Source organism: Bombina bombina, chromosome 7 (assembly GCF_027579735.1).
Source record: "Bombina bombina isolate aBomBom1 chromosome 7, aBomBom1.pri, whole genome shotgun sequence".
Classification (NCBI taxonomy): domain Eukaryota; kingdom Metazoa; phylum Chordata; class Amphibia; order Anura; family Bombinatoridae; genus Bombina; species Bombina bombina.
The window spans coordinates 250,663,934-250,686,797 of NC_069505.1; the positions used below are offsets into that span (position 1 = coordinate 250,663,934).

General features: G+C 39.2%; 1 protein-coding gene across 2 annotated transcripts in view; it reads left to right on the forward strand.

Moving 5' to 3' along the window:
- Window positions 1-3,845: 3,845 nt before the first annotated feature.
- The window catches only part of PHF2 (PHD finger protein 2), a 697,107-nt gene continuing 678,088 nt past the window's right edge, over window positions 3,846-22,864 (forward strand). Inside the window, exon 1 of one of the 2 annotated variants that reach the window (XM_053720695.1) lies at window positions 3,846-4,353. In XM_053720695.1, coding sequence (XP_053576670.1) covers window positions 4,256-4,353 — 98 coding nt within the window. In that variant the 5' untranslated portion in view covers window positions 3,846-4,255. The remainder of the gene's footprint in view (window positions 4,354-22,864) is intronic. The other variant, XM_053720696.1, reaches the window with a different exon arrangement.

The window sequence follows — 22,864 nt, forward strand, 5'->3', positions numbered from 1 at the left end:
CTTGTGTCACCCCCCAATTTCATACATTTCTATAACTATATATTAATATGTTGCCACCAAGAGCAGCAGGACTGACACTAGTGTAGCTGTCATTTTGTATCTCCTGAGCAAACCCCATGTTATTTGTGTCACCCCCCTTTGTCACATACTTCTATAACTCTATATTAATATATTGCCGCCAAGAGAAGCAGGACTGACACTAGTGTAGCTGTAGTTTTGTATCTCCTGAGCAAACATCATGTTATTTGTGTCACCCCCCTTTGTCACATATTTCTATAACTCTATATTAATATGTTGCCGCAAAGAGCAGCAGGACTGACACTAGTGTAGCTGACACTTTGTATCTCCTGAGCAAATCCCATGTTATTTGTGTCACCCCCCTTTGTCACATACTTCTATAACTATATATTAATATGTTGCCGCCAAGAGCAGCAGGACTGACACTAGTGTAGCTGACGTTTTGTATCTCCTGTACAAACCCCATGTTATTTGTGTCACCCCCTTTGTCACATACTTCTATAACTATATATTAATATGTTGCCGCCAAGAGCAGCAGGACTGACACTAGTGTAGCTGACCTTTTGTATCTCCTGAGCAAACCCCATGTTATTTGTGTCACCCCACTTTGTCACATATTTCTATAACTATATATTAATATGTTGCCGCCAAGAGCAGAACTGTCACTAGTGTAGCTGACGTTTTGTATCTCCTGTACAAACCCCATGTTATTTGTGTCACCCCCCTTTGTCACATACTTCTATAACTATATATTAATATGTTGCCGCCAAGAGCAGCAGGACTAACACTAGTGTAGCTGACCTTTTGTATCTCCTGAGCAAACCCCATGTTATTTGTGTCACCCCACTTTGTCACATATTTCTATAACTATATATTAATATGTTGCCGCCAAGAGCAGCAGAACTGACACTAGTGTAGCTGACGTTTTGTATCTCCTGTACAAACCCCATGTTATTTGTGTCATCCCCCTTTGTCACATACTTCTATAACTATATATTAATATGTTGCCGCCAAGAGCAGCAGGACTGACACTAGTGTAGCTGACCTTTTGTATCTCCTGAGCAAACCCCATGTTATTTGTGTCACCCCACTTTGTCACATATTTCTATAACTATATATTAATATGTTGCCGCCAAGAGCAGCAGAACTGACACTAGTGTAGCTGACATTTTGTATCTCCTGAGCAAACCCCATGTTATTTGTGTCACCCTCCCCTTTGTTACATATTTCTATAACTATATATTAATATGTTGCCGCCAAGAGCAGCAGGACTGACACTAGTGTAGCTGACGTTTTGTATCTCCTGAGCAAACCCCATGTTATTTGGGTCTCCCCCCTTTGTCACTTATTTCTATAACTATATATTAATATGTTGCCGCCAAGAGCAACAGGACTGACACTATTGTAGCTGACATTTTGTATCTCCTGACCAACCCCATGTTATTTGTGTCACCCTCTCTTTGTCACATATTTCTATAACTATATATTAATATGTTGCCGCCAAGAGCAGCAGGACTGACACTAGTGCAGCTGTCGTTTTGTATCTCCTGAGCAAACCCCATGTTACTTGTGTCACCCCCCAATTTCATATATTTCTATAACTATATATTAATATGTTGCCGCCAAGAGCAGCAGGACTGACACTAGTGTAGCTGTCATTTTGTATCTCCTGAGCAAACCTCATATTATTTGTGTCACCCCCCTTTGTCACATACTTCTATAACTATATATTAATATATTGTCGCCAAGAGCAGCAGGACTGACACTAGTGTACCTGTAGTTTTGTATCTCCTGAGCAAACCCCATGTTATTTGTGTCACCCCCCTTTGTCACATACTTCCATAACTCTATATTAATATGTTGCCGCCAAGAGCAGCAGGACTGACACTAGTGTAGCTGTAATTTTGTATCTCCTGAGCAAACATCATGTTATTTGTGTCACCCCCCTTTGTCACATATTTCTATAACTCTATATTAATATGTTGCCGCCAAGAGCAGCAGGACTGACACTAGTGTAGCTGACACTTTGTATCTCCTGAGCAAACCCCATGTTATTTGTGTCACCCCCCTTTGTCACATACTTCTATACTATATATTAATATGTTGCCGCCAAGAGCAGCAGGACTGACACTAGTGTAGCTGATGTTTTATATCTCCTGTACAAACCCCATGTTATTTGTGTCACCCCCCTTTGTCACATACTTCTATAACTATATATTAATATGTTGCTGCCAAGAGCAGCAGGACTGACACTAGTGTAGCTGACCTTTTGTATCTCCTGAGCAAACCCCATGTTATTTGTGTCACCCCACTTTGTCACATATTTCTATAACTTTATATTAATATGTTGCCGCCAAGAGCAGCAGAACTGTCACTAGTGTAGCTGACGTTTTGTATCTCCTGAGCAAACCCCATGTTATTTGTGTCACCCCCTTTGTCACATATATCTATAACTATATATTAATATGTTGCCGCCAGGACTGACACCAGTGTAGCTGGCGTTTTGTATCTCATGAGCAAACCCCATGTTATTTGTGTCACCCCCCTTTGTCACATACTTCAAAAACTATATATTAATATGTTGCCGCCAGGACTGACACTAGTGTAGCTGACATTCTGTATCTCCTGGGCAAACCCCATGTTATTTGTGTCACCCCCCTTTGTCACATACTTCTATAACTATATATTAATATGTTGCCTCCAGGACTGACACTAGTGTAGCTGACGTTTTGGATCTCCTGTACAAACCCCATGTCATTTGTGTCACCCCCCTTTGTCACATATATCTATAACTATATATTATGTTGCCGCCAGGATTGATACTAGTGTAGATGACGTTTTGTATCTCCTGTACAAACCCCATGTTATTTGTGTCACCCCCCTTTGTCACATATATCTATAACTATATATTAATATGTTGCCGCGAGGACTGACACTAGTGTAGCTGATGTTCTGTATCTCCTGTACAAACCCCATGTTATTTGTGTCACCCCCCTTTGTCACATACTTCTATAACTATATATTAATATGTTGCCGCCAAGAGCAGCAGGACTGACACTAGTGTAGTTGATGTTCTGTATCTCGTGAGCAAACCCCATGTTATTTGTGTCACCCCCCTTTTGTCACATACTTCTATAATGATATATTAATATGTTGCCGCCAGGACTGATACTAGTATAGCTGTTTTGTCTCTCCTGTACAAACCCCATGTTATTTGTGTCACCCCCCTTTGTCACATATATATATAACTATATATTAATATGTTGCTGCCAGGACTGCCACTAGTGTAGCTGATGTTTTGTAGCTCCTGAGCAAACCCCATGTTATTTGTGTCACCCCCCTTTTGTCACATAATTCTATAACTATATATTAATATGTTGTCGCCAAGAGCAGCAGGACTGACACTAGTGTAGCTGAGGTTTTGTCTCTCCTGAGGAAACCCCATATTATTTGTCTCACCCCCCTTTTGTCACATATTTCTATAACTATATATTATGTTGCCCCCAAGAGCAGCAGGACTGACACTAGTGTAGCTGACGTTTTGTATCTCCTGTACAAACCCCATGTTATTTGTGTCACCCCCTTTGTCACATACTTCTATAACTATATATTAATATGTTGCTGCCAGGACTGACACTAGTGTAGCTGACGTTTTGTATCGCCTGAGCAAACCCCATGTTATTTGTGTCACCCCCTTTGTCACATATATCTATAACTATATATTAATATGTTACCGCCAGGACTGACACTAGTGTAGCTGACGTATGGAGACAACACTACATTTTCTTGTGTTTAGGAAGAAAAGAGACTGTACTGTACTTGTCACCAGGGGGCAAACAACACAATACATTTCTGCAAACATTGCTGAATTATAACCATTTCTCTCTTTCTCACACAAAAAAATAAGGCAACAACATCTAGGGCTCTTCTCGCCACGGGAGAAAAAAAACTTTCATTGGATTTTCCTGCATTGTTCACCAAGGAACCCATTTTTCAGTCTCCTGGTTGCATTTTTCTGCTCTCCTGCAGGGCGTCTCGCCCTTGAATCTACCATTTTAGCTGCTCTGTTCCTCTCCTGGCTCCATCCCCTCACACAAGCGCTGGTTTACTACATTTTGCTGACTGGAATATACTGGCTTTTTGTGTCTTTCCCTGTATTTTTTTGTTCTAACGCTGTGGTTTGGACGGATTTGCGCGGCTGACGAGCTGTGTGTTGTTGTGATAAAAAGGATCTAACATGGCGACGGTGCCCGTGTATTGCATCTGTCGGCTGCCCTACGACGTAACCCGCTTTATGATTGAATGCGACGCCTGCAAGGACTGGTTTCACGGCAGGTAAAGTTTTGAGGGGTGTAAAAAATAAAATAAAAAAGGTTTGTTGTGAAGAGGGAGGCGGTTGGGAGAGCCGGGGATGGCGGGTTATTATTGTGTATACAGCAGCAGCCGCCTCAGTCTCCCTCACACCGACTCTCCCCACACCTCGCACGGGCAGCTCAGCACCTCACACCCGCAGCTTTCTGGGGCCCTTTTGGGGAGAGGCGGAGTCTTCTTTTTTTATTTGTTTGTAGCTTTTTTTTTATGGAGGGCTCTTTTGTGAATGGGGCTGTTGTCATTAGTGACTTGTCATGGTGAAGCTCTATTGTATGCTGTAGGATTGATGGCAAACTCACTATGTTCTCTGCTGAGCCTTATGGGGGGCTATAAGGGGGGTACAGGGTGCCAGGAGTGCACCAGACTTGTACCAGCTTCTTCTGCTGTACTCAGTGCCCAGAATAGGACCAGGTGGGTTATTGCTGAGGAACAGGGGGATTTTGTCATTTTCTATCTATAGACTTTAATGGCGAATTCTATACAACAAAAAGTAATGATCAGTGCTAAATGATTAGTGTATATAATGTATAAGGGAGGTACATATAGAAATGTGAACACAAAATACATCTGCACTGAGTATCTATAATAGCACTTGGGGTGGTTTGTAGTCAAGTAATGCTTTGGTACAGGGGGTATTTCTAAGCTTTACCCATCCTAAAAGAAATCACATTATGGTGAATTCTGTACAAAAACAAAGTAGTGATGAGATGTGCTAATTATTGTATATACAAATCAGAGCTTAAGATATAGGGAAGGTTCATGTGTTCACAAAATAAATCTGCACTGAGTTTCTATAATGGTGGGGTTTGTAGTCGGGTACTGCTATGGCACAGGGGCTTTATACATTCTTAAATAAATCACATAGACTTTAATGGTGAAACAGAAAGTAGTGCTAAGCTTTGCTACATAATTAGTATATACCCCAGGGTGTCCTGAGAGCATAAGGCTTATTCATTTGCTCAGGAAAAGACACTGTGTTGTGTATATAAGATCTAAGGATGACTTTAGAGTTGGTACCAAAAAAAATAAATACCCCTAGTACACCCATATAGAGTGTTTTATTAGGGGGTATTTGCAGCATTAAGGGTGCACAGTTAAGATACTAGGTGTTTGCATCAGAAAAGGTGCAAGGAATAGGTGGTAAATATTTCTACAAAAATAATGAGTAGACAAAAAAAATAAAAAAATCAAGGGATGAAAAGGTGCTGCTGTCAAGTGGCCTGAGGGAGGGTGGGACGTAAGGTCTGCAAAACAGAGAAATAAATATAAATAAGCAGCTGTAAGCTTTCACACTCAGGCTTCTTATCTGTCACAATCCTACTCGTCCGCTTTCTCTTTTCAGCAACACGACTTCAAACTGGGAAAAAAAATAATTCTATCTACATTTGCCCCTAGTGACACTTTCCTTAAACCCGTCTGACTTGGGAGGAGATAGGTGGATGGTGAGAGCTAATGGACTGGAGTGGTGTTATTTGTGTTTTGGATTTTTGCTGAATATCACAGCCTGCCACCCCCACCTCCCTAGATGTTGTTTTCGTCATGTTGGTTTGCCGTAGATCCAGCCCTAAAAATGTCAGGAAGAAATCTTTTAGAAAATAAACACAAACATGGGGCACTGTGTTTTGTAGAGATTTTTTGCTGAGTATTGTGTCCTTCCTTAATGTTACAGAAAGTTGCCTTCTGAAATACTTGTTTCTAAAAAAAGGATGCAGTCTTCATTTAACTGTGGTGTGTTTTGTAGCCAGAGAGGCACTTTATTGCACTGACAACCACATTGCAATAATGTTAATGTTGCCAACATCTGGTAAATATAGTTTTGCTCTTCTGTATATGGCTCTTTATAAATTCTGTGTCTGTGTATCTGTGCATATAATCGTGTTTTGTAGGCTGTTTAACGCTGTAGCCAGTGTATGTTGGCTCATTAGCCCTCCTATAGCCAGTTGTTGGGGCTCTGGCTAGCTGGACTCAACAGTCAGGAAGAAATCTTGCTTCTCCATGATCTGCTTGAATGGTTTTAGTGGAAGTGAATGGGGATCAGCTGGTCTCGCTCTGCCTGCCTCATTGACAGGCACACAATAAGGAGCTTGTGCTTGGTTAACCTCTTCCTGATAGCAATGCTGCAGGATGAGTGAGGAAGCAAGTAATGAGATAACCAGCGCATGTACAGTGTGGGGGAATATGTTTTTTATAGTGTGAATGACAAGTGTAGCATGATATTTATTGTGTCAAAAGGAAAAAGTGCAATACAGGACAATTCAGCCCTAATCAATAACATCCCCTGAAGTTGCAGTTTACAACTGCCTCATTAAAACCTGCCATACTGTAATATTGATCTGAAGTATAGCTCTTATAAAACTAAGTCTTATGTTTATGCTGTGTGGCATCTGCTCATTGATTTGTATATGTTACAGTTTAATACCATAGCTATACGCTGGTTATAACCTTTAACTAGATCAAAGAGACTTGGTAAACAAATTCATTTTACTAGATGTGGTTATAATAGTCCTTTATTATAATAAGACCTTCTGTACTTATATAAAAAAAAAAGTTCTGAATACACTTTGGAAGGTTTTTATTAATATACTTTATTATTGTTACATTGATTGTCTGCAGTATAATGATTCCCTATCCGCCTATCTCTTACCCTCTGCTATTGGGAGTAAAGCTGTTTTTTTAACCTTGCAGTATCAGATGAGCTGGCCTCATGTCAATACTTCAACTATTAATCAGAACCAAAGAGAATAAAGATGCTACTTGATACCAGTGATAACAGCAAATAGGTGTTGTGACTCATTATTCTTTATATTGTTAATTTTCTTACTAAGCACTCTATAATACGATTTGTGATGATTTCACAAGCAAGTACAATGCACAGCAGTTTGTGTAGTATTAAATATTGCGGATGATACAAGATTGAAATTGAAAGACACAACAAATTACTGGTTTGCTTCAAGCCTCTGTAATTGTCACCTAGCCTGTGAGATTATTAATTCTTCTGGGTAATGTTTCCAGGTTCACATATGTCATTGCACTGTTTTTTAGCCTTCTCTTCTGATTCCACTGACTTATATTTTAGTCATTTCATTATTGAGATGAAAAATATGCCAGATTGTTCAGAGGGTCACTTTATTACAGGGATTATTGTAAATTTGCCAATATTAAACCAAGTTAAGTTTGGGAGTAAAGCTTTTAGTAGCCAATTGGTTTGCAAGAGAAGAATACAAATACATTAAAGGGACATTTAACACTTGAAATGGTAATATAAAATGATAAATTGTAAATGTATAAAATGTCTGCCATAAACTTTCATTATTTATTTTGTCCCTTTTAATGTAATTCCATTTTGAAATTGTGAACTTTTCATTTCCTGTTAGAAATGGAAGTGTAGTGTTATATTCCCCACAGCCATTGGCTGCACACTCTGGTGACCTATTTATAATTGTCTATAATTGGCCACAGCAGAGAAGGTAACCTAAGTTACAACATGGCAGCTCCCATTGTTTTATAGACACTAAAACTTTACACTTCATTTGTCAATATTTAAACAGCTAATGAAACTTTAAAAAATACATCTGCATGTTATTCTCAGACTAATAGTTTCTTTAATGCTTCATTCTATCTAGCCTTTCTTTAGTGTTGAATGTCCCGTCAAAGAGACATGAAACCCAAACATTTTTCTTTCATGATTTAGATATTGCATGTGATTTTACAATTTGCTTTGATGATCTAATTTGACTTGTTCTCTTGGTATCCTTTGCTGTATGGTAATGAAAATATTCTATAGTTTCAAATGTTTCAGTACAATAGCTGCTGTTATATCTGTGTTGTGGTAACTACAAGTGCACTGTTTTACTCACATTAGGAATTGTACAATTCCCCAGAAGAAATAATAAAAAAAAAAGAAGCTATTGAGTGACTAAATAGTCAGCTATCTTACATTTGCTAATTTGTCAGCAAGCATGAAGAATTTAACCAACACTCACTAATAATAATATTGTTACAAAAGTACAGCATGGTTGCTAAACATTTGGCAACAGGTTTAATAGTAAGTGCCTGTATAGGTAGGCTTACTATATTGCCGCTTTAAAAAGGGACACATGAAAAATACATATGTCAGGGTTCTTATATAAAACATTTCTTTAAACAACCCTGAAAACAGCCCTGACATATGTATTTTTCATATGAGTCCCTTTTTAAAGCGGCAATATGGTTACCCTATGTATAGGTATTTGTAATAAAACTGTAAAAAGTGCTTATATTCTACTTTATTATGTTCAGTATTTACAGCTTAGTCTCACTACTTTGAGAATGTCAGAAATGCCCTTTAATTTATACCAACTATTGTTTTTTTTTCTTATCTGTCAAAACCTTAATAGTTGAGCAGTATCTTCAAATATCACTATTCATATGTTTCAATGTATATCTGTTTTTTTTTTTTGCTAAATTTAAACTGAGATACATATTAGTGGTAGTGGTAACTTATGTTTGAACAGATTTAAAAGGACAGTCTAGTCAAAATTAAACTTTCATGATTCAGATAGGGCATGCAATTTTAAATAACTTTCCAATTTACTTTTATCATCACATTTGCTTTGTTCTCTTGGTATACTTTGTTGAAAGCTAAACCTAGGTAGGCTCATATACTAATTTCAGATAACATTGTGCTCACTCACGTGGAGTTACCTAGGGGTCAGCACTAATTGGCTAAAACACAAGTCTGTCAAAAGAACTGAGATAAGGGGGCCGTCTGCAGAGACTTAGAAGGTAATCACAGAGGTAAAACGTGTATTAATATAACCATGTTTTCTGTGCAAACCTGGGGAATGGGTAATAAAGGGATTATCTATCTTTTTAAACAATAAACATTCTGGAGTAGACTGTCCCTTTAAAGCGACAGTCAACTCAAAATTTTTATTGTTTAAAGAGATAGATAATCCCTTTATTACCCATTCCCCAGGTTTGCACAGAAAACATGGTTATATTAATACACGTTTTACCTCTGTGATTACCTTGTTTCTAAGCCTCTTCTGACAGCCCCCTGATCACATGACTTTGTCTATTTACTTGCAATTAAGCCAAATAGTGCTGTGTTGTTGGAATCCGTGGGCGTGAGCACAATGTTATCTATATAGCTCACATGAACTAGCTTCCCCTTTTGTGAAAAGCAAATACAAAAGCATGTGATCATGGGGCTGTCTTTAGGGACTTAGAAACAGACAGAAATTTAGAGGTTTAAACGTTATAAAGTGTGTTAATATAACCATGTTGGTTGTGCAGAGCTGGGGAATGGGTACTAAAGGCGTTCTTTTTAAACAATAACACTTTTTGTGTTGACTGTCCCTGTAACTTCATGTCAGTGATTTAAAAACCCAAGGAACCTAGGCTATTTTATTTGTCTCCTGAATATTTTTAAACATGTTATTTCTACTACAAATTTTGTTTAGTATTTAAAACTTTTAGCAAGTAATGTTTATATACAGATTACTCACTCACTAAACACTTTTTCACCATTGGATATCACTAATCATCTCTCACCTTTCTGTAAAATTCCATTCTTTCAAAATGTTCTTGTATTAATGTTATGACTGTGCTTGCTATTTCCCTGTATCACAGCATGCTTGTTTTCAACGAGGTTGAGTTCTGGAAATGGTAATCTTGCTTTATTAGATTATTTATGTAATATGTACTGTGCGTTTCTCTATTATACTGTATCTAAATATTTGTCCCAGCTTCATGGTCATAAACGTGATATTAAACAGATGTATGACATCATCCATGAAGAATTTAAGATGGCTGTACTGTAATTTCATATTAAGCTTTTCTCACAATAGGTTGTAAGTTGCTATACTCAGAAGAAATATATACAATTCTGAAGACAAAATACCTACTTCTCCCTTGCTCTCATTACTTCCTCTCATACCACGGCCTATTGTAGAACTGTGCCTGTGCTGTGGAATTCTCAGCCTTGCTCTGTAAGACTCTTCTCAATAAATCCTATAAATGTGCTATGTCTGAAATTGTAACTTGTGGGCAGTGCCCTCTGCCACTCAATGCGTTTTGTGCTTATGCTTTATCTGCATTGTTTACTGTGTGATAATGCACCTCATGTCAAGGCAGTGCAGAACATAGTTACACTTTATAAATACATTATAATACTGCTGCTCACACTTCTCGCAAACTGAATGCAAAGAACTCAGTGAAGTATTTAGGTTTTGTGCTGCCCCTGATACTTATCTTTTTTCTGATCCTGGTTTTTACAACAATGTATGGAACATATAGCTGTAACTCTACAGTGTTTTCACTGGCACCAAAGAGGTTCTGGATGTGCTGTTGCCAGTTTGGGACCAATATTATTAAGAAAAACCTTAATGCAGAGGAAACCATGTCCTCTCTCTGACTACTCAGTAATGCTATGAGATATGGCATTTTACGTTTTACTTAAAGGGACAGTATACACCAATTTTCATATAACTGAATGTAATAGACAGAGATAATAGAAGAATATGCACAGATACTGAGTATAAAACCTTTTACAAACTTACTCAGAAACTCCCAGTTTAGCATTGTTGATGAGGTTAGGCAGGGGCACCCACTGAAAAGTGCTGGTGGAGCAGGAGAAACAGACACTACCCCCTCCACTGCATATGTAAAGACCCATTACACAAGCAGGACAAAGCTGGAATCTGTGGACTTCAGTCTACAACTTTGGGGCAGCACAATGTTATTAAAAATTAAGCAAAACTTTACATTGTTACAAAAACACTCCCAGATGGTCTAAATAAATGGATCCTCAACAAAACATTTATGCAAAGAAAAATAGCATGTCTTAAGATGTGCAAACATTTTTTTTTGGGCTGTGTAACAGTAGAGGTAATATTACATTTCACACTATGGAAACAAAAAATAAGAATAAATGACCTAGTCTTTTTGTTTGTTCCTATTAAATATACAATACACATGACAATAATAGAAGAGGTAAAAGCATTGGTTTTACAATCCCACACTGAAATTCTTTAAGGAACATGTTATGTTTTTGAATCCACTGGATGTATGGTTTATATATTTTTAGAAATTTTAACTGCCAACATGGTTACAAAAGGCTGTTTTCTTGTTTTGTTTTTTTTACTGCTTATTTTGCTAACAAGGATCTCATTTCATATAGTGTGCTGTATGCGTTGCTTCAAATTTGAAATTTCCCAGTGTGATGTGGAGAAATTTAAATGTTAAAAAAGATATCCATATATATATATTCAACAACCGAAAGCCATAGTTTAATGTCTTCCAGATATAACTCATCTTGACAGACCTTGTTGCTTTAGGTAGGACAGAAAAAGAGGACATCTTTTCATAATATCGTCAATGCTTTTTTTCTGATACGGCTGCCAAGAAGGCACTTGAGCAAGAATTTATCTAATTAAACGAATATGCATGGGGCACCTAATGGATGTGCTTCACTTGTGGATATGTGGGTCCTCAAATCTCACTTCTGGACCTATTGACAAGGTCTTCATCCATCCTGATACCAAATTTATTCCCTGGCTCCTACAAAATATATGGCTGGTTCCTCCCTTTTCTTTGAGGCTCCAAAGCTTCAATCATATTAGTCAGCTCCTGCCTAACATCTGCAAATCCATTTCAACAAAACTTTAGATCCTTGGATGGAGAAGTGTGAACATCCCACCAGTTCTATTTTCTGAGGACAACCTATAATCCACTAAAAGGTATATTCTCATAGATATTCTTGTGGAAGAAGACATCTGCTTATCTCACTATTCGTGTTCTCTGGAGAGACTGCTACCAAAAGATGGAAGCTAATGATGTCTGCCATCTAGAACGTGCATAACTTTGTGAATCATAGACTGTCAGTTTATTTCATATTGATTATTACAGAAGTTTTACAAACGGCTGTTGCATATCTCTCCCGAATCTTCTGGTTAGCAATGCTTCGAAGAAATTTAGCGAATGCTTTTTTAAAGGGACACTCAAGTCAAAATAAACTTTTATGATTCAGATAGAGCATGCAGTATTAAGACACTTTCCAATTTACTTCCATTATCAAATTATGCACAGTCTTTTTATATTGACACTTTCTGGGGAACAAGCTCACAGGGTATACATATACTAGTCTCTGATTGGCTGATGGTCTGTCACATGATACAGGGGGGGGGGCGGAAAATGGTAGAAAAAAATAATTTGTCAGAAAAAAATCTACTGCTTATTTGAAATTCAGAGTAAGTGCTATTGCCTTGTCTTTTTATTATGCACTAATTATGCAATTCTACTGTATTGAGTGGTCCTTTAACTAACATATTTTCTATTTATTATAAGTATCTCATGCAGCAGGTGGACATTCCATAGAAAATGTATCTGAGGTGTATGTCTGTATGTATGTATGTATATGTATGTGTGTGTTTATATATATATATATATATATATATATATATGTATGTATGTATGTGTGTGTGTATATATATATATATATATGTTTGTATGTGTGTATGTATATGTATGTGTGTATATATATATATATATATATATATATATATATATATGTATGTATGTATATATATGTGTATATATATATATATATATATATATATATATATATATATATATATAAAAATATATATACACACACACAATATACATTTTGTGAAAATAAAGGAATGCACCTTTTTTTAACCTGTCTCAGGAAAAAATGGACATTGTTGGCATAGATATTTCATAATCTAAACAAAAACATATTTCTATGGTATCGTATGTTAACAGATTTTGTTACAAGCCAGGCTCTCCATTCTTTTACTAATGCTAAAAAAGTTTTGATCAAATACTTTTGGTTATTTTATTAGCTCAAAATAATCAATTATCAATTTTAATTAAAAGTGCTTATTCTACGGGTTGACAAAATTAATTTTTATTTTATTTTATTCTATAAAAATATTGGGGCCATCACATGCTTTTATAATAGCCAGACTAAGGTGTTGGTAAATAATGCATGTAGAATAATTTAGAAAGTAACATTAAAGGGACAGTCTAGTATAAATTAAACTTTCATTATTCAGATAGGACTTTTAATTTTAATCAACTTTCCAATTTACTTTTATCATCAAATTTGCTTTTTCCTCTTGGCATTCTTAGTTTAAACTAAACATAGGTAGGCGCATATGCTAATTTCTAAGCCTTTGAGGGCTGCCTCTTATCACATGCTTTTTAAATCTCTTTTCAACACAAAGAGACAGAAAGTAGACGTGGGTCATATAGATAACACTGTGTTCAGGCATAGGGGGTTATTTAAGATTTAGCACAAAACAATGCTAAATTTAAGACAATAAACAGTCACAGTCATGTGATCAGGGGGCTGGGAGAAGGTTCCTAGATACAAGGTAATCACGGAGGTAAAAAAGTATATTAATATAACTGAGATAAGGGAGCCGTCTGCAGAGGCTTAGATACAGGGTAATCACAGAGGTAAAAAGTATATTAATATAACTGAGATAAGGAGCAGTCTGCAGAGGCTTAGATACAGGGTAATCACAGAGGTAAAAAGTATATTAATATAACTGAGATATGGAGCAGTCTGCAGAGGCTTAGATACAGGGTAATCACAGAGGTAAAACGTATATTAATATAACTGAGATAAGGAGCAGTCTGCAGAGGCTTAGATACAAGGTAACCACAGAGGTAAAAAGTATATTAATATAACTGAGATAAGGGGAAGTCTGCAGAGGCTTAGATAGAGGGTAATCACAGAGGTAAAACTTATATTAATATAACTGTGTTGGTTATGCAAAACTGGGGAATGGGTAATAAAGGGATTATCTATCTTTTAAAACAATAATAATTCAATGGTAGACTGTCCCTTTAAGTTTCGGCTCCTGAGATCTGTTAAAACCCTGACTAATACTACATTTTCCCTTTTATCATAGTTTTGTAATATATTTTACTTGATTGTTATTAAAATGTGTAACTGAAACAGTAGAATTCTTACACTCTGGCAATAGTAAAATAAAAAAATGTAATGAAGTGTTATATCTGACGCTAACTCTGCAGCCAACATGTACTAAATATTTCTGCTTTATTTAAATGTATGTTTATTTATACTGTAGTTCAGTGTTTCCATTATACTTTGCACTTGGTAAAGTATATTAGAAAGAAAGAGCCAGACTATGAAGGAGTCAGGGATAGGTGTATTTATATAATTGTGTGTAGAAAGAAAGACAATAGGTAGGTGAAAGAAGTACCCATGGCACCCTCCCTTCTGTGATTTCTAAAAACACTATAAAATAATAAAAAAAAGTCTACAGTTTTAATAAACAGTCTCATTTCTACTAAAGTAAATTATGTTCTGTTTAAAGCAGTGGAATAATTTGGAAAATGCACAACTATTACGTTTATCATAAATTATTGTATTTACTGCTTCTATTGATTGAATTACAGAAATTATACTGTAAGTTTAGTAACAGCTTTCCAAAATAGACCATACGCCGCACACTGCATCAAATTGGTCTGCATTGCTGTCATCCCAGAAGGAAGCCTCTTCTAAAGATGATGCACAAGAAAGCCCGCAAACAGTTTGCTGAAGACAAGCAGACTAAGGTCATAGATTACTGGAACCATGTCCTGTGGTCCGATGAGACCAAGATAAACTTATTTGGTTCAGATGTTGTCAAGCATGTGTGGCGGCAACCAGGTGAGGAGTACAAAGACAAGTGTGTCTTGCCTACAGTCAAGCATGGTGGTGGGAGTGTTATGGTCTGGGCCTGCATGAGTGCTGCCGGCACTGGGGAGCATCAGTTCATTGAGGGAACATGAATGCCAACATGTACTGTGACATACTGAAGTAGAGCATGATCCCCTCCCTTCAGAGACTGGGCAGCAGGGCAGTATTCCAACATGATAACAGCCCCAAACACACCTCCAAGACGATCACTGCCTTGATAAAGAAGCTGAGGGTAAAGGTGATGGATTGGCCAAACATGTCTCCAGACCTAAACCCTATTGAGCATCTGTGGGGCATCCTCAAACAGAAGGTGGGGGAGCGCAAGGTCTCTAACATCCACCAGCTCTTTGATGTCGTCATTGAGGAGTGGAAGAGGACTCCAGTGGCAACCTGTGAAGCTCTGGTAAACTCCATGCCCAAGAGGGTTAAGGCAGTGCTGGAAAATAATGGTGGCCACACAAAATATTGACACTTTGGGCCGAATTTGGACATTTCCACTTAGGGGTGTACTCACTATTGTTGCCAACGGTTTACACATTAATGGCTGTGTGTTGAGTTATTTTGAGGGGACAGCAAATTTGTACTGTTATACAGGATGTAAACTCACTACTTTACATTGTAGCAAAGTGCCATTTCTTCAGTGTTGTCACATGAAAAGATATAATAAAATATTTAGAAAAATGTGAGGGGTGTTATCACTTTTGTGAGATACTGTGTGTGTGTATATATATATATATATATATATATATATATATGTGTATGTGTGTGTGTATATATATATGTGTGTGTGTGTATTTAAAAATCCTTTCTCTTGTTAAGTGTGTTCAGTCCACGGGTCATCCATTACTTATGGGATATATTCTCCTCCCCAACAGGAAGTTGCAAGAGGATCACCCAAACAGAGCTGCTATATAGCTCCTCCCCTCACATGTCATATCCAGTCATTCTCTTGCAACCCTCAACAAAGAAGGACGTCGCGAGAGGAGCTGGAGTTTTTACTTAACTATTCTTCAATCAAAAGTTTGTTATTTTAAATGGCACCGGAGTGTGCTGTTTTTCTATCTCAGGCAGTATTTGGAAGAAGAAACTGCCTGCATTTTTTTTCTATGATCTTAGCAGGCGTAACTAAGATCCACTGGCTGTTCTCGACATTCTGAGGAGTGGGGTAACTTCAGAAACTGGGAATAGCATGCGGGGTCCTCCGCAAATGAGGTATGTACAGTACATTATTTTCTGGGAATGGAATTGACTAAGAAAATACTGCTGTTACCGTATGATGTAAGTACAGCCTTAAATGCAGTAGTGGCAACTGGTATCAGGCTGATAAATGTATGCACAGTCAAGTTATTTTCTAGGGACTAGAATTTGACTGAGAAAATACTGTTAAAACTGAAATAATACTTAAGCCTTATCTGCAGAGGTAGCGACTGGTAGCAGGCTTAGTGATAACTTTGCATGACATTGGAAAATGTTATTTTTTAATAAAACGTTTACTGGCATGTTATTCGTTTTTGTGAGGTACTTTGGTGATAAATCTCTTTGGGCATGATTTTTTTCCACATGGCTGACATATATTTTCTGCATGGAAACCGTTATATCAGGGCTCCCACTGTTGTGATAGGAGTGGGAGGGACCTTGTTTTAGCGCCTTGTTGCGCAGTTATAATTCTAGCACAGTCTTCCTGCTTCTTCCTCCTTGATCCAGGACGTCTCAAGAGAGCACAGGGGTCTGCAAAATTCATTTTTGAGGGAGGTAATCAGTCACAGCAGATCTGTGACAGTGTGCTTGACTGTGATTAAAAGCGTTAAATCTTAATTGATATCAGTTTTATCCGTTTTGGGTATTGAGGGGTTAATCATCCTTTTGCTAATGGGTGCAATCATCTGCTAATATTACACTTCTTGTTAAGAATTGTTTAATTATATCTGTATTTTTAAAGCGCTGCAGCGTTTTTTATATTGCTTGTAAACTTATTGAAAGTGATTTCCAAGCTTGCTAGTTTCATTGCTAAGTCTGTTTAAACATGTCTGATTCAGAGGAAACTGTTTGTTCATCATGTTCAAAAGCCAATGTGGAGCCCAATAGAACGATGTGTACCAATTGTATTGATATTGCTTTGAATAAAAGTCAATCTGTACCGATAGAGAAACTATCACCAGACAACGAGGGGGAAGTTATGCCGCCTAACTCTCCTCACGTGTCAGTACCTGCGTCTCCCGCTCGGGAGATGCGTAGAATTGAGACGCCTAGTACATCTAGGCCCTTACAAAATTACTTTACATGATATGGCTAATGTTATGAAAGAAGTATTATATAATATGCCCGAATTGAGGGGCAAGCGCGATAGCTCTGGGTTAAGGACAGAGCGCGCTGATGACACGAGAGCCATGTCTGATACTGCGTCACAATTTGCAGAACATGAGGACGGTGAGCTTCATTCTGTCGGTGACAGTTCTGATCCGGGGAGACCGGATTCAGAAATTTCAAATGTTAAATTTAAGCTTGAGAACCTCCGTGTGTTACTAGGGGAGGTATTAGCGGCTCTGAATGATTGCGACACGGTGGCAATCCCAGAGAAATTATGTAGGTTGGATAGATACTATGCGGTACCGGTGTGTACTGACGTTTTTCCTATACCAAAAAGACTTACAGAAATTATTAGTAAGGAGTGGGATAGACCCGGTGTGCCTTTTTCCCCTCCCCCGATATTCAGAAAAATGTTTCCTATAGACGCCACCACACGAGACTTATGGCAGACGGTCCCTAAGGTGGAGGGAGCAGTTTCTACTTTAGCCAAGCGTACCACTATCCCGGTGGAGGATAGCTGTGCTTTCTCAGATCCAATGGATAAAAAGTTAGAGGGTTATCTTAAGAAAATGTTTGTTCAACAGGGTTTTTATTTTGCAGCCTCTTGCATGCATTGCGCCTGTCACGGCTGCAGCGGCATTCTGGTTTGAGTCTCTGGAAGAGGCGATTCTCACAGAGCCATTGGATGAGGCTTTGCGCAAAGTTAGAACCCTTAAGCAAGCTAATGCGTTTGTTTCAGATGCTGTAGTACATCTAACCAAACTTACGGCTAAAAATTCCGGATTCGCCATACAGGCGCTCAGAGCGCTCTGGCTTAAATCCTGGTCAGCGGATGTAACTTCCAAGTCTAAGCTACTTAACATTCCTTTCAAAGGGCAGACCTTATTTGGGCCCGGCTTGAAGGAAATTATTGCTGACATTACGGGAGGTAAGGGCCACGCCCTTCCTCAGGACAGGGCCAAACCAAAGGCCAAACAGTCTAATTTTCGTGCCTTTCGTAACTTCAAGGCAGGAGCAGCATCAACTTCCTCCGCTCCAAAACAGGAAGGAACTACTGCTCGTTACAGACAGGGTTGGAAAGGCAACCAGTCATGGAACAAGGGCAAGCAGGCCAGAAAGCCTACTTCCGCCCCTAAGACAGCATGAAGACAGGGCCCCCTATCCGGAGACGGATTTAGTGGGGGGCAGACTTTCTCTCTTCGCCCAGGCTTGGGCAAGAGATGTGCAGGATCCCTGGACGTTGAAGATTATATCTCAGGGATACCTTCTGGATTTCAAAACCTCTCCTCCACAAGGGAGGTTCCATCTTTCGAGGTTATCAACAAACCTAGTAAAGAGAGAGGCATTTCTACAATGTGTACAAGACCTCTTAATCATGGGAGTGATCCACTCAGTTCCGCGATCGGAACAGGGACAAGGATTTTACTCAAATCTATTTGTGGTTCCCAAAAAAGAGGGAACCTTCAGGCCAATCTTGGACTTAAAGATCTTAAACAAATTCCTAAGGGTACCATCGTTCAAGATGGAAACCATTCGAACCATCCTACCCATGATCCAGGAAGGTCAATATATGACCACAGTGGACTTAAAGGATGCTTACCTTCACATACCGATTCACAAAGATCATTATCGGTACCTAAGGTTTGCCTTTCTAGACAGGCATTACCAGTTTGTGGCTCTTCCCTTCGGGTTAGCCACGGCCCAGAGAATTTTTACGAAGGTTCTGGGCTCACTTCTGGCGGTACTAAGACCACGAGGCATAGCGGTGGCTCCGTACCTAGACAACATTCTGATACAAGCGTCAAGTTTTCAGAATGCAAAGTCTCATACAGAGATAGTTCTTGCATTTCTGAGGTCGCATGGGTGGAAAGTGAACGTGGAAAAGAGTTCTCTGTTACCACTCACAAGGGTTCCTTTTCTAGGGACTCTTATAGATTCTGTAGAGATGAAGATTTACCTGACGGAGTCCAGGTTATCAAAGATTCTCAATGCTTGCCGTGTCCTTCATTCCATTCCAAGCCCGTCAGTAGCTCAGTGCATGAAGGTAATCGGCTTAATGGTCGCGGCAATGGACATAGTGCCATTTGCGCGCCTGCATCTCAGACCGCTGCAACTATGCATGCTCAGTCAATGGAACGGGGATTACTCAGATCTGTCCCCTTTGCTAAATCTGGACCAGGAGACCAGAGATTCTCTTCTCTGGTGGTTGTCACCGGTTCATCTGTCCAAAGGAATGACCTTTCGCAGACCAGATTGGACGATCGTAACAACGGATGCCAGCCTTCTAGGCTGGGGAGCAGTCTGGAATTCCCTGAAGGCTCAGGGTTCGTGGACTCAGGAGGAGAAACTCCTTCCAATAAACATTCTAGAATTAAGAGCAATATTCAATGCTCTTCTAGCTTGGCCTCAGTTAGCAAGACTGAGGTTCATCAGATTTCAGTCGGACAATATCACGACTGTGGCTTACATCAATCACCAAGGGGGAACCAGGAGTTCCCTAGCGATGTTGGAAGTCTCGAAGATAATTCACTGGGCAGAGTCTCACTCTTGCCACCTGTCAGCGATTTACATCCCAGGCGTAGAGAACTGGGACGCGGATTTCCTAAGTTGCCAGACTTTTCATCCGGGAGAGTGGGAACTTCACCCGGAGGTATTTGCTCAACTGATTCGTCGTTGGGGCAAACCGGATCTGGATCTCATGGCATCTCGCCAGAACGTGAAGCTTCCTTGTTACGGATCTAGGTCCAGGGACCCGGGAGCGGTGCTGGTAGATGCATTAGCAGCCCCTTGGGTTTTCAACATAGCTTATGTGTTTCCACCATTTCCTTTGCTACCTCGACTGATTGCCAGGATCAAACAGGAGAGGGCATCGGTAATTCTGATAGCGCCTGCGTGGCCACGCAGGACCTGGTATGCAGACCTAGTGGACATGTCGTCCTGTCCACCATGGTCTCTTCCTCTGAGGCAGGACCTTCTAATTCAGGGTCCTTTCAACCATCCAAACCTAATTTCTCTGAGGCTGACTGCCTGGAAATTGAACGCTTGATTCTATCTAAGCGGGGGTTTTCGGATTCGGTTATTGATACATTAATACAGGCTCGGAAACCTGTGACCAGAAAAATTTACCATAAGATATGGCGTAAATATTTATATTGGTGCGAATCCAAGAGTTACTCATGGAGTAAAGTTAGGATTCCTAGGATATTGGCTTTTCTACAAGAGGGTTTAGAAAAAGGTTTGTCTGCTAGTTCGCTAAAGGGACAGATTTCAGCTCTGTCTATTCTTTTACACAAACGTCTGGCAGAGAATCCAGACGTCCAGGCCTTTTGTCAGGCTTTGGCTAGAATTAAGCCCGTGTTTAAAGCTGTTGCTCCTCCGTGGAGCTTAAACTTGGTTCTTAAAGTTCTTCAGGGTGTTCCGTTTGAACCCCTTCATTCCATTGATATTAAGCTTTTATCTTGGAAAGTTTTGTTTTTGATGGCTATTTCCTCGGCTCGAAGAGTCTCTGAGTTATCTGCCTTACATTGTGATTCTCCTTATCTGATCTTTCATTCAGACAAGGTAGTACTGCGTACTAAACCTGGGTTTTTACCTAAGGTTGTTTCTAACAGGAATATCAATCAAGAGATTGTTGTTCCATCATTATCTCCTAATCCTTCTTCAAAGAAGGAACGTCTTTTGCATAATCTAGACGTGGTCCGTGCTCTGAAGTTCTACTTACAGGCAACTAAAGATTTTAGACAAACTTCTTCTCTGTTTGTCGTTTACTCTGGACAGAGGAGAGGTCAAAAGGCTTCGGCTACCTCTCTCTCTTTTTGGCTTCGTAGCATAATACGTTTAGCCTATGAGACTGCTGGACAGCAGCCTCCTGAAAGAATTACAGCTCATTCCACTATAGCTGTGGCTTCCACCTGGGCCTTTAAGAATGAGGCCTCTGTTGAACAGATTTGCAAGGCTGAAACTTGGTCTTCACTTCATACTTTTTCCAAATTTTACAAATTTGACACTTTCGCTTCTTCGGAGGCTGGTTTTGGGAGAAAGGTTCTACAGGCAGTGGTTCCTTCTGTTTAATGTTCCTGCCTTGTCCCTCCCATCATCCGTGTACTTAGCTTTGGTATGGGTATCCCATAAGTAATGGATGACCCGTGGACTGAACACACTTAACAAGAGAAAACATAATTTATGCTTACCTGATAAATTTATTTCTCTTGTAGTGTGTTCAGTCCACGGCCCGCCCTGTCTTTTTAAGGCAGGTTCTAAATTTTAAAATTATAACTCCAGTCACCACTGCACCTTATAGTTTCTCCTTTCTCGTCTTGTTTCGGTCGAATGACTGGATATGACATGTGAGGGGAGGAGCTATATAGCAGCTCTGCTTGGGTAATCCTCTTGCAACTTCCTGTTGGGAAGGAGAATATATCCCATAAGTAATGGATGACCCGTGGACTGAACACACTACAAGAGAAATAAATTTATCAGGTAAGCATAAATTATGTTTTTTCAGCTAGAAAACAGATGAGCATATGATAAGGAGGTCACCAGTTGCAAAATTATGAAATGAAAAACGCATGTATTGTTTTAAGATGTTACTATGACCTTTAAATTGTAACAGGTGAGGTGAATTTTACCTGTCTACTCCCTTTCACCTGATTGGCCTAGTAGTATTTTAAATAAGAGCGCTATCGGCTCTCTGACGGATCGTCATTTTCTCTTGATAAAGCCCGGCCGTAGTCCGGGAGAAATGCTTTGGGTTTCATTATTTGGCTTATGTATGAACATTTGCCTGTTATTCTGTTGAACGAATGTCAAAGAGTGGTGTTCACTGAATCCGAAATCGGAAGTCACCCTGTGGGTTTTGCGCTGGTATAGCATTGGGTGTCTGACAGCTCCATCCCGGAGAGGAGTTCCTGGGGCCTACTCGTATAACAAGCTGTGATTACATGCTGATTTTATTCACCTGGAAGTACACCCCCCACTATGGGCAGCAGATGACTCTGATGACATCACAGGTGATCCTGAGGAGCTTCCTAGATTGATTTGTGGGATGCTCCATGTCTCTGTCTCACCAACCTAACAGGGACAACCGGCTTCTCCAGATTCTGGACTGTACCTATCCCAACTACTCCAGCGCCGATACCGGTATTGTGTACATATATATACAGTCATGGGAAAAAGAAAGTACACCCTCTTTGAATTCTATGGTTTTACGTATCAGGACATAATAACAATCATCTCGTCCTTAGCAGGTCTTAAAATTAGGTAAATAGAACTTCAGATGAACAACAATAAATTACATATCACCCCGTGTCATGAATTATTTAACAAACATAAAGCCTTATGATTCAATAGCTTGTAGAACCACCTTTAGCAGCAATAATGATGTAATTGTTTTCGGTATGACTTTATCAGTCTCTCACATCGTTGTGGAGGAATTTTTACCTACTCTTC